We start from the raw sequence: 10668 nt of genomic DNA on the forward strand, positions 1-10668 counted from the left end.
CTGCAAGTTCTATAATGGCAGAATGGTGTTATGCTTCTTTTATCACTAAACTTTCACGCAAATAAAGCTACCGTATTAATTAACACTATTTCGAATCTTCGATGTCTATCTTGTCAACGCTTGTACTTTCTCCCGAATATCTTTAAGTATATACAGTTACTCCGCGTTCCATTGTGAAAGATTTCAACCACTAAACTATTCTATGTAATTATTCTTTTTCCAGTTCCTGGTTTTTTACTACTTCTCTCTTCTTGGTCACTCTGGTGTAATCGTCACATAATACTTAAATATCTAAAAATATAAGATACATGTACAAAATTATTTAGAGCGTAGCAGTACACCAATTATAATATTATATCATACAATTGAAGTAAATCTGGGTTATGCCAGGGGTTAGGTAAGAGTTAAGTTAAATGGGGTGGGTCCTAGACTATATGTTAAGATGTTACAACATTATATTAGGGTGTGCTACTAATATAACATGTAATAAGAAAGTATGACAATACTAGTAAATCTGTACATGCAATATGCTGTAATAGATGATAAGTATAACATATAAAAAATGTAAATTGCTTCATTTAAATAAAGTGTACGTTTCTATATGGGTAAGTGGTGTATATCTTATGTGAAAAAAGCAATTCCATTGCACTCACCATGGAGCTTAAAGAAGCAAGATTATATCGTTGCACAACCACCTCGTCTCCAATTGTTCAGGGACGGCGGCAGCTCTCTCCTGCATATAGAGACGCGTTCTAAGCTTCATCAAAATCAGCGGAGCTGGAATCGGCGGAGATGGAATACTCGCGTTCACTGTTACAACGTGAATACATAACGTTTAAGTTTCGTGATAGAGTAAGTCGGTAGATTAAACAGAAAATCAGGCAGGTCCTCTAGAAAGCTTTCTTTCGCATTCTTCGCTCGCGTTGCACCGTTCTCTCACCTTAAAACCTCATTCGCCGGGGCCAGAATGAATGCGTTTATCAGTTTCACGGAGGGCCTGGATCGCCGTTAGCTTCCACGAATTTGCCAGTATTCCTACCGGCGACACTGTTGTCTGTCTCTGCTCTCGCTGCGGAACGGGGCGTGCGCAAGATGCAACACCCAAGACGACTCTTACTCCCAATACAAATTGGATAATCTGTTATTTGTTTTAGGCTCGCAGCAGGGTCGCGATCTCTGTACTATGAACTTTCTTCGTTCCATGCAATTCTTCCTGTACGAACATTCAGCGTTGAATCGAGATGAAAGATAATTTGATAACGCTATAGTAAGAAACTTTTGTTGTCGAGTAGAATTTCTTCTAACGGTGGACAGATAAATAAGATAGTTTCACAATCGCTTATGGAGGAGCGCCGTGTACATTGATCTGATGTTAAGCAAGGGTTGGAAAGTGCTGAAGTATCCAATCAAACGTGTTTTTCCAGCAGATGAAAAATTTTTAATCTGTTATGTAATGTTCGTCGAAAAATATCACTGGGGCAGAGAGATTAAATGAATAAAAAAAATTTTAATACCTTTTCAATATTGTTTGTATGTTCAAATTCGATACTAACCGATTTGTGAGGAACTCTGATAGAATTATCAGAGATGTTTATAGTAAAATGTATCAAACTTTTATTCCGAAAGTTGATAAAGTCAGAGGTCAGTAAGATCAGACGAATTCTGATAAAAAATTTACTGAAGCTTTTGCGAATTGTGTTCGATTATTAACGACCTTCTAATGACGTTTCTTGAATTTAAATTATTATCATAATCCGAACATTTGTAGGCGCAGAACCTGTTAAGAATATGTAGTTACTATTTGAATTATATAACAATGGAAATTTCAACATTGTTATGCAAGATCATTCAAGGTTGCAACAATGTTATAATTTGTATATTTACCTTTTCATTGAGTACCTTACTAAGTTCTATCATTATATTTTGAATGATCTTCATGACCTTAAATGACCTTGTTCAAAGATGGCTGAACAGGTCTCAAAAGTGATGACCAATTTATAGGATAAGGAATATGTCGGGTACCTGCGTTCCAGGTTTTACGCGGGAACGCTCAGGGAAAGCCTACAACATAAAACACAAAGTAGAAGACTCACTGAATATATATGTTAGCATACTGCATTATTAATAGAAACGGAACTGAATGAAACACATGAATTGAGTGTTAATGAGAAAGTGAAATTTCTTTTCTGTGCAAATCTACCTGAAACATATTAAGATGCGAATTAATAGGAATTTTTGATGATAATTTATGGATCATTTTGTAGATAGAAACACTTGTGATGCACAAATTTCATAACTACACGTGTATAAATTAACGATCATTTTTATAGACTTGATTTACGTCTACTCTTATGCAAATGAAAGTAAATAAATTATTACTATAAATACTAACTTGATTTTGAATCCACTGTTGGTAATTTATAGATATAACCTATCCCTGGTACAGATTAAAAAGCAAATTATTTTGATATTCATGATATAGCAGGTAATAAATTTTGTTCAGCTATAATAATATTTTCTCTTTGATTGGAGGTTTTATTTGCATACTTAAAATTCAAATTTAGCACTACAATTTCAATATTCGATACATAGAATTCTTTATCAATAATTTATTGCCAAATTTCATCATTTGAAACTGAATTGAATGTTGAAACGAGAAACGGTCAGTAGTTCTAGTTGTTGCAAATACCAATAGATAGCGCGCAAAACGCTACCGAAATTTTTTAAATTTGCCGCCACTTTGTGGGACTATAGAACTTTTCGAAAATCGTATGTTTAGTTAATCACAAAGTACTTATTCGATGTTTAATTATTATTACAATGTATGAATTGTAAGATTGTCCTTCTTATTGTAATAAAAATAGTCATACCAGGAAGGTATTAATCAATATTTGAATTTTCGCGCCACAATGACGTAATTGCTATGCATTTTTCGTCGGTGTAAAGAGGTTAGGATGATTGCACTTGTTAGCCAATAATATAAACAAATCTTAATTATGTATCATTGATTATAACAAGTGGCAGGGGGGCACGGGGCAAGCATGTTGTCATTTTTTCGAAAAATCTCAATTGGGGGGAAGATAAAAGATGGTTTGCCAACAGGCGACGAAATGGAGGTTACAGAAGGCTGCACAGACGTAAAAGATCAAACTCTCGCTTCGCAATCGGACACTGAGCTTAAGGAATCTGTTTATGGCAAGTTCATATTGTAAAATTATTTGGAGTCATCTAATACCCGCAATATTTAGATGTAATTGATTAAAATCAAATGTCATAATATTAATTTACCACTTGATTAACAATTAATAATAAGATATTTCATCAACTAATAGATTGACTGAGAATTTGTTGAACAACATTAATATTGTGTATTCAATTAATTACGTACATAGGCTTACAAAGGTTAAATTATCATAGATCTATTGAGAACGATTAAGGATCCTGAAAAGCCACAAACGTTGGAACAACTGGATGTTGTGTACGAAGATTGTGTTGAAATTTCAAAGCATACTCCAAAAGGAGTATCCGTGATACGCATCGAGTTCAATCCAACTGTACCGCATTGCTCTTTAGCTACATTGATAGGTCTTTGTATTAGGGTAAAATTGGAACGTCATTTAGTAGCTCTTTTTAAACTAGACATATACATTAAGCAAGGTGCACACTCAACAGAGCAAGAAAGTAAGTGCAGTTTGTTATACATAAAGATACTATCTTACTAACTAAATATATATTTCAGTAAATAAACAGATAAATGACAAGGAGAGGATAGCAGCTGCCATGGAGAATCCTAATTTAAGAGAATTAGTGGAAAAGTGTATCCAAGAAGAAGAATGAAGGAATAGATTCTTTTGGTGCATGGGTTTCAATAGATTAGAAGTTCTACCTCTGATTTTTAAAGGGATTTATTGATTAAATGATAAATACAACACATGTTGGATTATATGGGACTAGGTGAACATTGCATCATTACACTGTAGTATATGACAGCAGTTAAACATTTTATTATACTGTAATTTAATTTTAAATCAGTAGAAATATTTAATTATTAAGGACAATGGTACTACAACAAATAGCATAATGCCATATACACTTTTGTATTAATAAATTATATTTCACACGATAATCCGTTATATTTTATACTTTCCTTCAGGGTCGTTTTTGCGTTGTTACCAATGACATAAATGAAAGCTTTCGCGGTGTGTTAGACGGATGCCTGCTAAAGATCTCAAGAGTATAGAGATGTGTGATTATGAGGATATGAAAATTTCGAAATTTGATGATTTATAATTTTTAAATTAAAAAATTATCTTCGTATCAGTGGCTGAAAGTGCAGACGCCCTGCCTGCTCGTGCACTATGTCCTTGCGGGCATTGCCTATCGTTGGTCAACGGAAGAACAATTCCTTTAAAAGAATCAATTACAGTGATGGATTCCAATACGAGAAAAACGAATTGTAGCTCCGAAAGATGACGACTTCGGGGAAGCTCGGAGGCAACGGGTGAGGGAAGTGACCAGTGAGAGGTGCCGGGGCAAGATGGGAATTATCCAGGGCCCCTTTCAGGCCCCCGAAGATGTTCCCCAGACACATGGGTGGGAAGAATCTGGGTTACTCGAGCCAGAAGGGAATGTGGGCCGGCTATATACCGGTTGCTTGCTCGTATACCACAGTTCATTCTTCTTTCTCGTCGCGATCGACAAGTCTTGGACGAGCTTACGTTTTACATTGGATCAATCGAAAATCAGCTATCAGGAAACAACGAAAGAAGTGTTTTGCATTCTTTCGTCTTTCATTCCCGACCACCTTTGTATTAAGCGGGAAATTTCTGGAGATTCAGGATCATTAACGACTTAGAAGAAGCTTCTCTAGGTAAGTGCACCCGGAGAAATCGAAAGCGACGACCTCGTGAATGGATGGCCGGGTCGCATGACCCGCACAGGGACTACGGAGCTTTCTCTTTGGCCATCCTTTTCCTAGAGGCGTTTTGGCGCGTTAGTACTTGATGGCGCTTTCCGCCATTGCAAAATTTCGATTACCTTTTACCCTTCAACAAAAATGTTTTTACCACAAAAAGCATAATTTTTCAGTTAGAAAAATTATGTTTATTCGTAAATTTTTGTAGACAATATTTTTAAGAGCACTAACCTCACAATTTTATTGGGAGATAAATAAAAATAATCTAATTAAAATTTTGTAAGTTGCAATAATTAGAAAAATTGTTCTTGCATCTGTAAATAATAAATTATAACTCAATATTTAAACGTGAATAAAACAATGTCATTTTCAATAATATTTTAATATTTTTGAATTAAATTATAATAAAAAACTTGAAGGAAATGAGACCCTTAATGTTCATTAAAATTTTGACCAGTTTGTATGATATTGTTTGCTTAAATTACCGCGTTACTTCGTTCTTGATTTCTTTGTTTAGTAGAACAAAAGACTGCGTAATTAACGTTACTTTAATTAACGACTTATTCCCAGTTACCTTTAATTAATAAGTCCTGTCCAATTATATACTTCACCATTTTTTCATGTACACTATTTATGATTGTTCTCAAAATTCGCACTAAGTTTATCCATGAGAATTATTTCCTTCGCTTTTTCAAACAAATATTAATTAATTGGCACTTCTATCACGTTCTAAACAATGAACTAGAAGTGTTCAGTTTTTTAATGAGATTAAAACTGAAAATGAATATATAAATTTAAATGTCATGACAAATGTTGCATTCTAGTAGAATCAGCTATTTTCTTTTCATCTCAGTTTTCAGGTAAACACGATTGTTTTGAAGATAGTTCACTTTCTCTTCGATTCGCGAGAGGTGACGGGGTTTATCTTCGCTAAGGTACTTTCCTTGCGTAATATCGGCACACGTGTACGCAACGATGCAACTTGTAACTTACATGAAGTATTGCTTTGGTCGAGAATTCATTGCATCTCCTCCGCAAAAGGAGAAAAAAACAAACCCGATTTTCCCCTTTGAAAACTGCTTGGTAAAGAGAGAAACTTCCTCGTTAAACGTGTCACGACATCCAAGCAAAAGTTTTGAATAAAAGATTATGCGTTTCCCACACTAAATATCTAATTCCTGTTAGAAAATCGAAGTGTGCATTTACGATGTTTCTTGAATTTGAAATTGGTCTTGAAAGCATCTGGCCACATTTTGACTTCAGAAACAGCGCTTTTGTCACAGAAGCTTTAATAGCGTGCACCTGAAAAAAGTATCACCTACTTATTTAAACAGATAATGATTTAGGCGGAACAGCCACTACTGACCCACATGTCAACCACACATTTGCATAAAAAATGAGAGTACCTCCGTACTCATTGACTGCGATATTCAACGGTGAAAATATTCACGAACATCTGACAATGTCTCTTGCGTTTAATGTATAGTATTGACACTAAACATTTCCGACGGGTTGCGTGTAAACGTCTTCAAGAAGCGCACACGAGACGCCGATAAAAATAGGACACGGATGACGTAATGATCCTTGATCGAGTAAGAGTCAAAAATGAACCGGCACCGATATTTATTTTCATTGAACGCATCGGCACACACCTGCCTCCTTTTTATATCGTTGTACTCGTCCCGAATACGCATACAGACAGGGAGCCGTTAAGAAACACGTAGAACCCACAGTCAAGTGCCTAACCGGACGATATAAAGCCGGCCAGATAACGGTTTCACGAGCACATACACGGATACGAAATAAAGCCACGATCTCTCCCCTTTTTCTCATTCTTTTGCCAATGCGCTTTTAACCCTACAAATAAGTACTTGGTTCAGTAAATGTTTACAAAACTACCAATAAACAGTATATTATATTTTGTAAAAAAAAATACTACTTTGTAGTTAATAAATATACTGCTACTTTGTAGGAAAAACTAACCTCTTAATGTTAGTAAAGAACTGATCACAGATAAGTTTGCAAAAGTGTCATTGACAACTTTTAATTTCTTAATCCTCAGTAATCGGATAATATCTGTTACGAAATACATAGGTAGTTAAAACAATATTGTGTCGAAAGTCTCATCCGGTTGCCGACTGTCCAATTAGAAATTCCTAACGTCTTCCTTCCGCCGAACACCCTACCAAAAAATACGAGAACATTTTAAACTGCCAGTAAAAGATTCGAGTAAAAGCTATGATCATCATTCCAGTTAATTAATTCTGTGGATACTAGAGGCGGAAGAGATTCTTCGATCGACAAGGCTCGCAGACTCGTAGTTGATGGTTGCGTCAACCGATAATTGAAAAACAACTTTACTATGTATGGTTGAATTCAATGATTCCAAAGGACGAAATGCCGTGTAAATAACACGAGGTATATTGAACTTTCCACGGTGTGTTTAAATTGTTTTGCAAACGGAGATTTTTAATCATTTGATAATTGATTCGCCTCTTCCGGGATGGTATTGGTATTTCTTCAACCCAGGTGAACGACCGCTGACACTAATTTTTAGCGAAAGCAGCGCCATTAAAAGTGGGACTTCATTAACTCTGCAACAGCGTGGAATTTTAAACAAGAATCATTGTTATTCAGTTTAAGAATTGAACGCGAATAGGATAATGTTAATACATTGTATCGTGGAAACTCGATTACATGAATAATTAGACAACTGTACTTCCTAATGTTCCATGTCATCAATTCCAATCACTTTCTTACTACTTCATGTTAGATTGCTCAGACTCTACAGCACAGTTTATGTTCTACTTTCATTTTCTTACATCTTTACTCTCCTGTGTTATAGAATGCTACTCAGATAATTGTAGTTGCGACGCAAATGTCATTAATATTCAGAGGCATTCTTTAGCCATTAATTGTGAATATCATCTACCGGTAACGTGAAGCTGATTTAGAAAGTTGCAAGCCTATGGAGCTCCGAGGAAAGTTGGCGGCACGTTACAAAAAACGAAGACCTGTTGCAAAATCCCCTCACATTTTTCCTGGTCGTCGACGCGAGAGAATCATCTTAGTAGGAGCCCTCTCTTCTCTTTCTCAAATCGTAATTCACTCAAAGTCTCCTTTCACCCTGGACAAAGATTCGTTCCCAAGATACCTCTACTCGGATAATCATTTACAACGGAAAACGGTTTCCTCATTTCGTTTAAAACGCGAACGCGTTTCTTCTCTCCAGCAAATTAAAAAATAATTAGCAAATTCTCGTATACCGAAGATGCTTCTCCAACTTTAAAAATATTTAGTAACTACTTTTATAATAGAACTCGTTTCTTTTTCATGTTTAAGAATCATAAAGATGAGGACGATATGGTTGATGCTGTTGTTCGTTGGCGTCGCAGTCCACGCTCAACGTCGACTCGCTCTTCCTGATCCACGCAGTTGTGCAAACAGTAAGACTTTTTCAAAACTGTGAACTAGTTCATGAAAATATAATTGTAATTTTTTTCTCACAAAAACAAATTAATTCTTTGCAGGAGTACGACATGCTACCTACAGAGATGCCAGAGGTGTTGCACATTCATACTTCTTCAGTTGGGAACATCAACCGACTAGAAGTCTCGAGGTGGACTGGCTGGATGCTCGTAACATTTGTCGCAGACATTGTATGGACGCAGTCTCTCTTGAAACGCCGCAAGAAAATGAATTTATCAAACAGAGATTGGCACGAGGTAAACTATAAAACAAGATCTTATTATTAAGGTATTTACGACGAATGTATCTCAATTTACTATTATATAGGAAACGTGAGATTCATCTGGACATCGGGACGCAAATGCAACTTCAATGGCTGTGACAGACCAGATCTTCAGCCCCAGAACATCAATGGATGGTTCTGGTCGGGTTCAGGAGCTAAGATTGGTCCTACTACGCAGCGTAACTCTGGTGACTGGAGTAACACTGGCGGATACGGACAACCACAACCTGACAATCGTGAAGCTGCCCAGGTAAATGAGTTTTAATTTTAGAAACGTATTTTTTTGGTTTAATATATGATTAATTGTTTCTGTTGCAGGGTAACGACGAGTCCTGCTTGTCTATCTTAAACAACTTTTACAATGATGGCATTAAATGGCACGACGTGGCTTGCCATCACCGAAAGCCTTTTGTATGCGAAGACAGCGATGAACTTCTGAACTTTGTCCTTTCTAGAAACCCTGGCATACGTCTTTAAGCTTCATGTATCGATTTTCTACGATTCTTGAATGTTCAATACCTAAGATTGTTTATACAAAAGTTTACTTGTGTGAGAACATTGCATTTATATATTGTGGGTGCTGTAATTCAGTTCCAAATTTGTATTTAGGAGTTTAATTATAGTTCATAAAGCATCTTTTGCATCTTCAGATACTGGAAGATCTGCCATAGTACGTCACACAATATCAGATATTGAATAATCAAGAATTATATTAGATTTTACATTGAGTAGAAATTGTCTGTCTAATTTTAACTTTTGTACACCTTTTCTATACAAAATAAAAAGCATTTGCCAATATTTTTTTGGAGTATGTTTGTCTCTTTAAAGAGTAACACAGTATTGAATTTTTAAAAAACCTTTATTTTATCCCTTATCAATACCTTGTAGTTTACACCTTTAAAGCATATTTCCTTGGTGGGAAGGCAGATCGTTTGCGTATTTCTTTTGGAGTCTTTTTGTTGGCCTGGTAAGGTGTCAACGCTCTCCTGAGTGCTCTTGTTTTCTTTGGCCTCAAGTCCAACGGCTTGTACTTCTTGTTTTTGTACAATAAACGCAAATTTTCCTTTTGTTTCTGGTGCATAATAATGTACACTCTAGCTATTGCCTTTCTGACCACCCGACTGAAACATACATCAAATATTTAGATTTGTGAACCAGAAGTATTGACTAATATTAAATTTTATGAGAATAAAAATAAATAAAAACAAAGACTTATTACTTCATTTGACATGAAAATAATTGCTACATTGAAATTTATATGATATTTAAGATTTGCACTTACATCTTTGACAACTTAGAAGCAGCACCACCAGTGACTTTAGCAACACGAAGATTTGTCAGCTCTGTTTTGAGCTCCTCCAGCTGCTTCAGCAGCTCCTTCTTGTCTTTTGTCCTCAGTTCGGTACACTTAATTTTACCCTGAAATCACATCACCACTGTTAACATCACACTTAACATTTCAAGACTTGCATGAAAAATTGGTAACATTCAGTGACATTCCACTCATTTTTTTGTATACTGTATGGAAATAGCAATGATCAGTACTAATTCTATCAACTATTTATAAAAAGAAACAATGTTTATATAGCTAAAGGAAGAAAAAGGAGTTAAACATCTTGCTGATACAGAAGTATAGGTTATGTGTATGATTGTCTTTTGAATATGTATCACGTTAACAAAAATTTACAAATATTTGATTTTATATAAGGACTAAAAATTCAATGATTAAGTTTCTGGAAAACAATTAATAATGATGTTTGGAATACAAATAGATTTCCATTCTTTCACTAACCATCTTGCCGTTTATGTCCTTTGAGGCAGGAAGCAATAAGAAAGAAAATCACAGATCAATGAAAAGTATAGATGTGAATTTTTCTTACAAATTGTACATGATCAGCGCCATCTGATGATTAAAAAAAGAAACCAAGTTTAAATAATGATGAACGAATTTGTATTGGATAATAAATTTGATTGCTTTTTATTATAAAATTAGTGACATTGT

At 35.3% G+C, this 10668-nt stretch overlaps 3 protein-coding genes across 3 annotated transcripts; 2 read left to right on the forward strand and 1 right to left on the reverse strand.

The window, feature by feature from the left end:
* Positions 1 to 2905: 2905 nt before the first annotated feature.
* On the forward strand, positions 2906 to 4126 carry galla-1 (cytosolic iron-sulfur assembly component galla-1). The gene is made up of 3 exons (XM_003702450.3): positions 2906 to 3195; positions 3418 to 3681; positions 3740 to 4126. The coding sequence occupies exons 1-3, from the start codon at positions 3042 to 3044 to the stop codon at positions 3835 to 3837; spliced, it is 516 nt and encodes a 171-aa protein (XP_003702498.2). The 5' UTR covers positions 2906 to 3041; the 3' UTR covers positions 3838 to 4126.
* Positions 4127 to 4279: 153 nt separating this feature from the next.
* On the forward strand, positions 4280 to 9464 carry CTL5 (C-type lectin 5). The gene is made up of 5 exons (XM_012283457.2): positions 4280 to 4870; positions 8258 to 8361; positions 8446 to 8640; positions 8711 to 8916; positions 8985 to 9464. Exons 2-5 carry the CDS (start codon positions 8268 to 8270, stop codon positions 9141 to 9143), a joined length of 654 nt encoding a protein of 217 aa, XP_012138847.1. The 5' UTR covers positions 4280 to 4870; positions 8258 to 8267; the 3' UTR covers positions 9144 to 9464.
* A 42-nt stretch (positions 9465 to 9506) lies between these two features.
* Positions 9507 to 10587, reverse strand: RpL35 (ribosomal protein L35). Its single transcript, XM_003702452.3, has 3 exons — positions 10459 to 10587; positions 9949 to 10085; positions 9507 to 9787 (listed from the first exon to the last, which is right to left on the reverse strand). Exons 1-3 carry the CDS (start codon positions 10459 to 10461, stop codon positions 9556 to 9558), a joined length of 372 nt encoding a protein of 123 aa, XP_003702500.1. The 5' UTR covers positions 10462 to 10587; the 3' UTR covers positions 9507 to 9555.
* Between the last annotated feature and the right edge of the window lie 81 nt (positions 10588 to 10668).

This window comes from Megachile rotundata, chromosome 16 (genome assembly GCF_050947335.1).
Source record: "Megachile rotundata isolate GNS110a chromosome 16, iyMegRotu1, whole genome shotgun sequence".
In the NCBI taxonomy this organism is placed as follows: domain Eukaryota; kingdom Metazoa; phylum Arthropoda; class Insecta; order Hymenoptera; family Megachilidae; genus Megachile; species Megachile rotundata.

Coding starts and splice junctions, on each gene's coding strand:
- galla-1 (XM_003702450.3), top strand. CDS start 3,042: ATGTTGTCATTTTTTCGAAAAATCTCAATTGGGGGGAAGATAAAAGAT. Junction 3,196..3,417: donor GCTTAAGGAATCTGTTTATG/GCAAGTTCATAT, acceptor AAATTATCATAG/ATCTATTGAGAACGATTAAG. Junction 3,682..3,739: donor ACACTCAACAGAGCAAGAAA/GTAAGTGCAGTT, acceptor TATATATTTCAG/TAAATAAACAGATAAATGAC.
- CTL5 (XM_012283457.2), top strand. CDS start 8,268: ATGAGGACGATATGGTTGATGCTGTTGTTCGTTGGCGTCGCAGTCCAC. Junction 8,641..8,710: donor CAAACAGAGATTGGCACGAG/GTAAACTATAAA, acceptor ACTATTATATAG/GAAACGTGAGATTCATCTGG. Junction 8,917..8,984: donor ACAATCGTGAAGCTGCCCAG/GTAAATGAGTTT, acceptor TTTCTGTTGCAG/GGTAACGACGAGTCCTGCTT.
- RpL35 (XM_003702452.3), bottom strand. Junction 9,788..9,948: donor GCTTCTAAGTTGTCAAAGAT/GTAAGTGCAAAT, acceptor TGTATGTTTCAG/TCGGGTGGTCAGAAAGGCAA.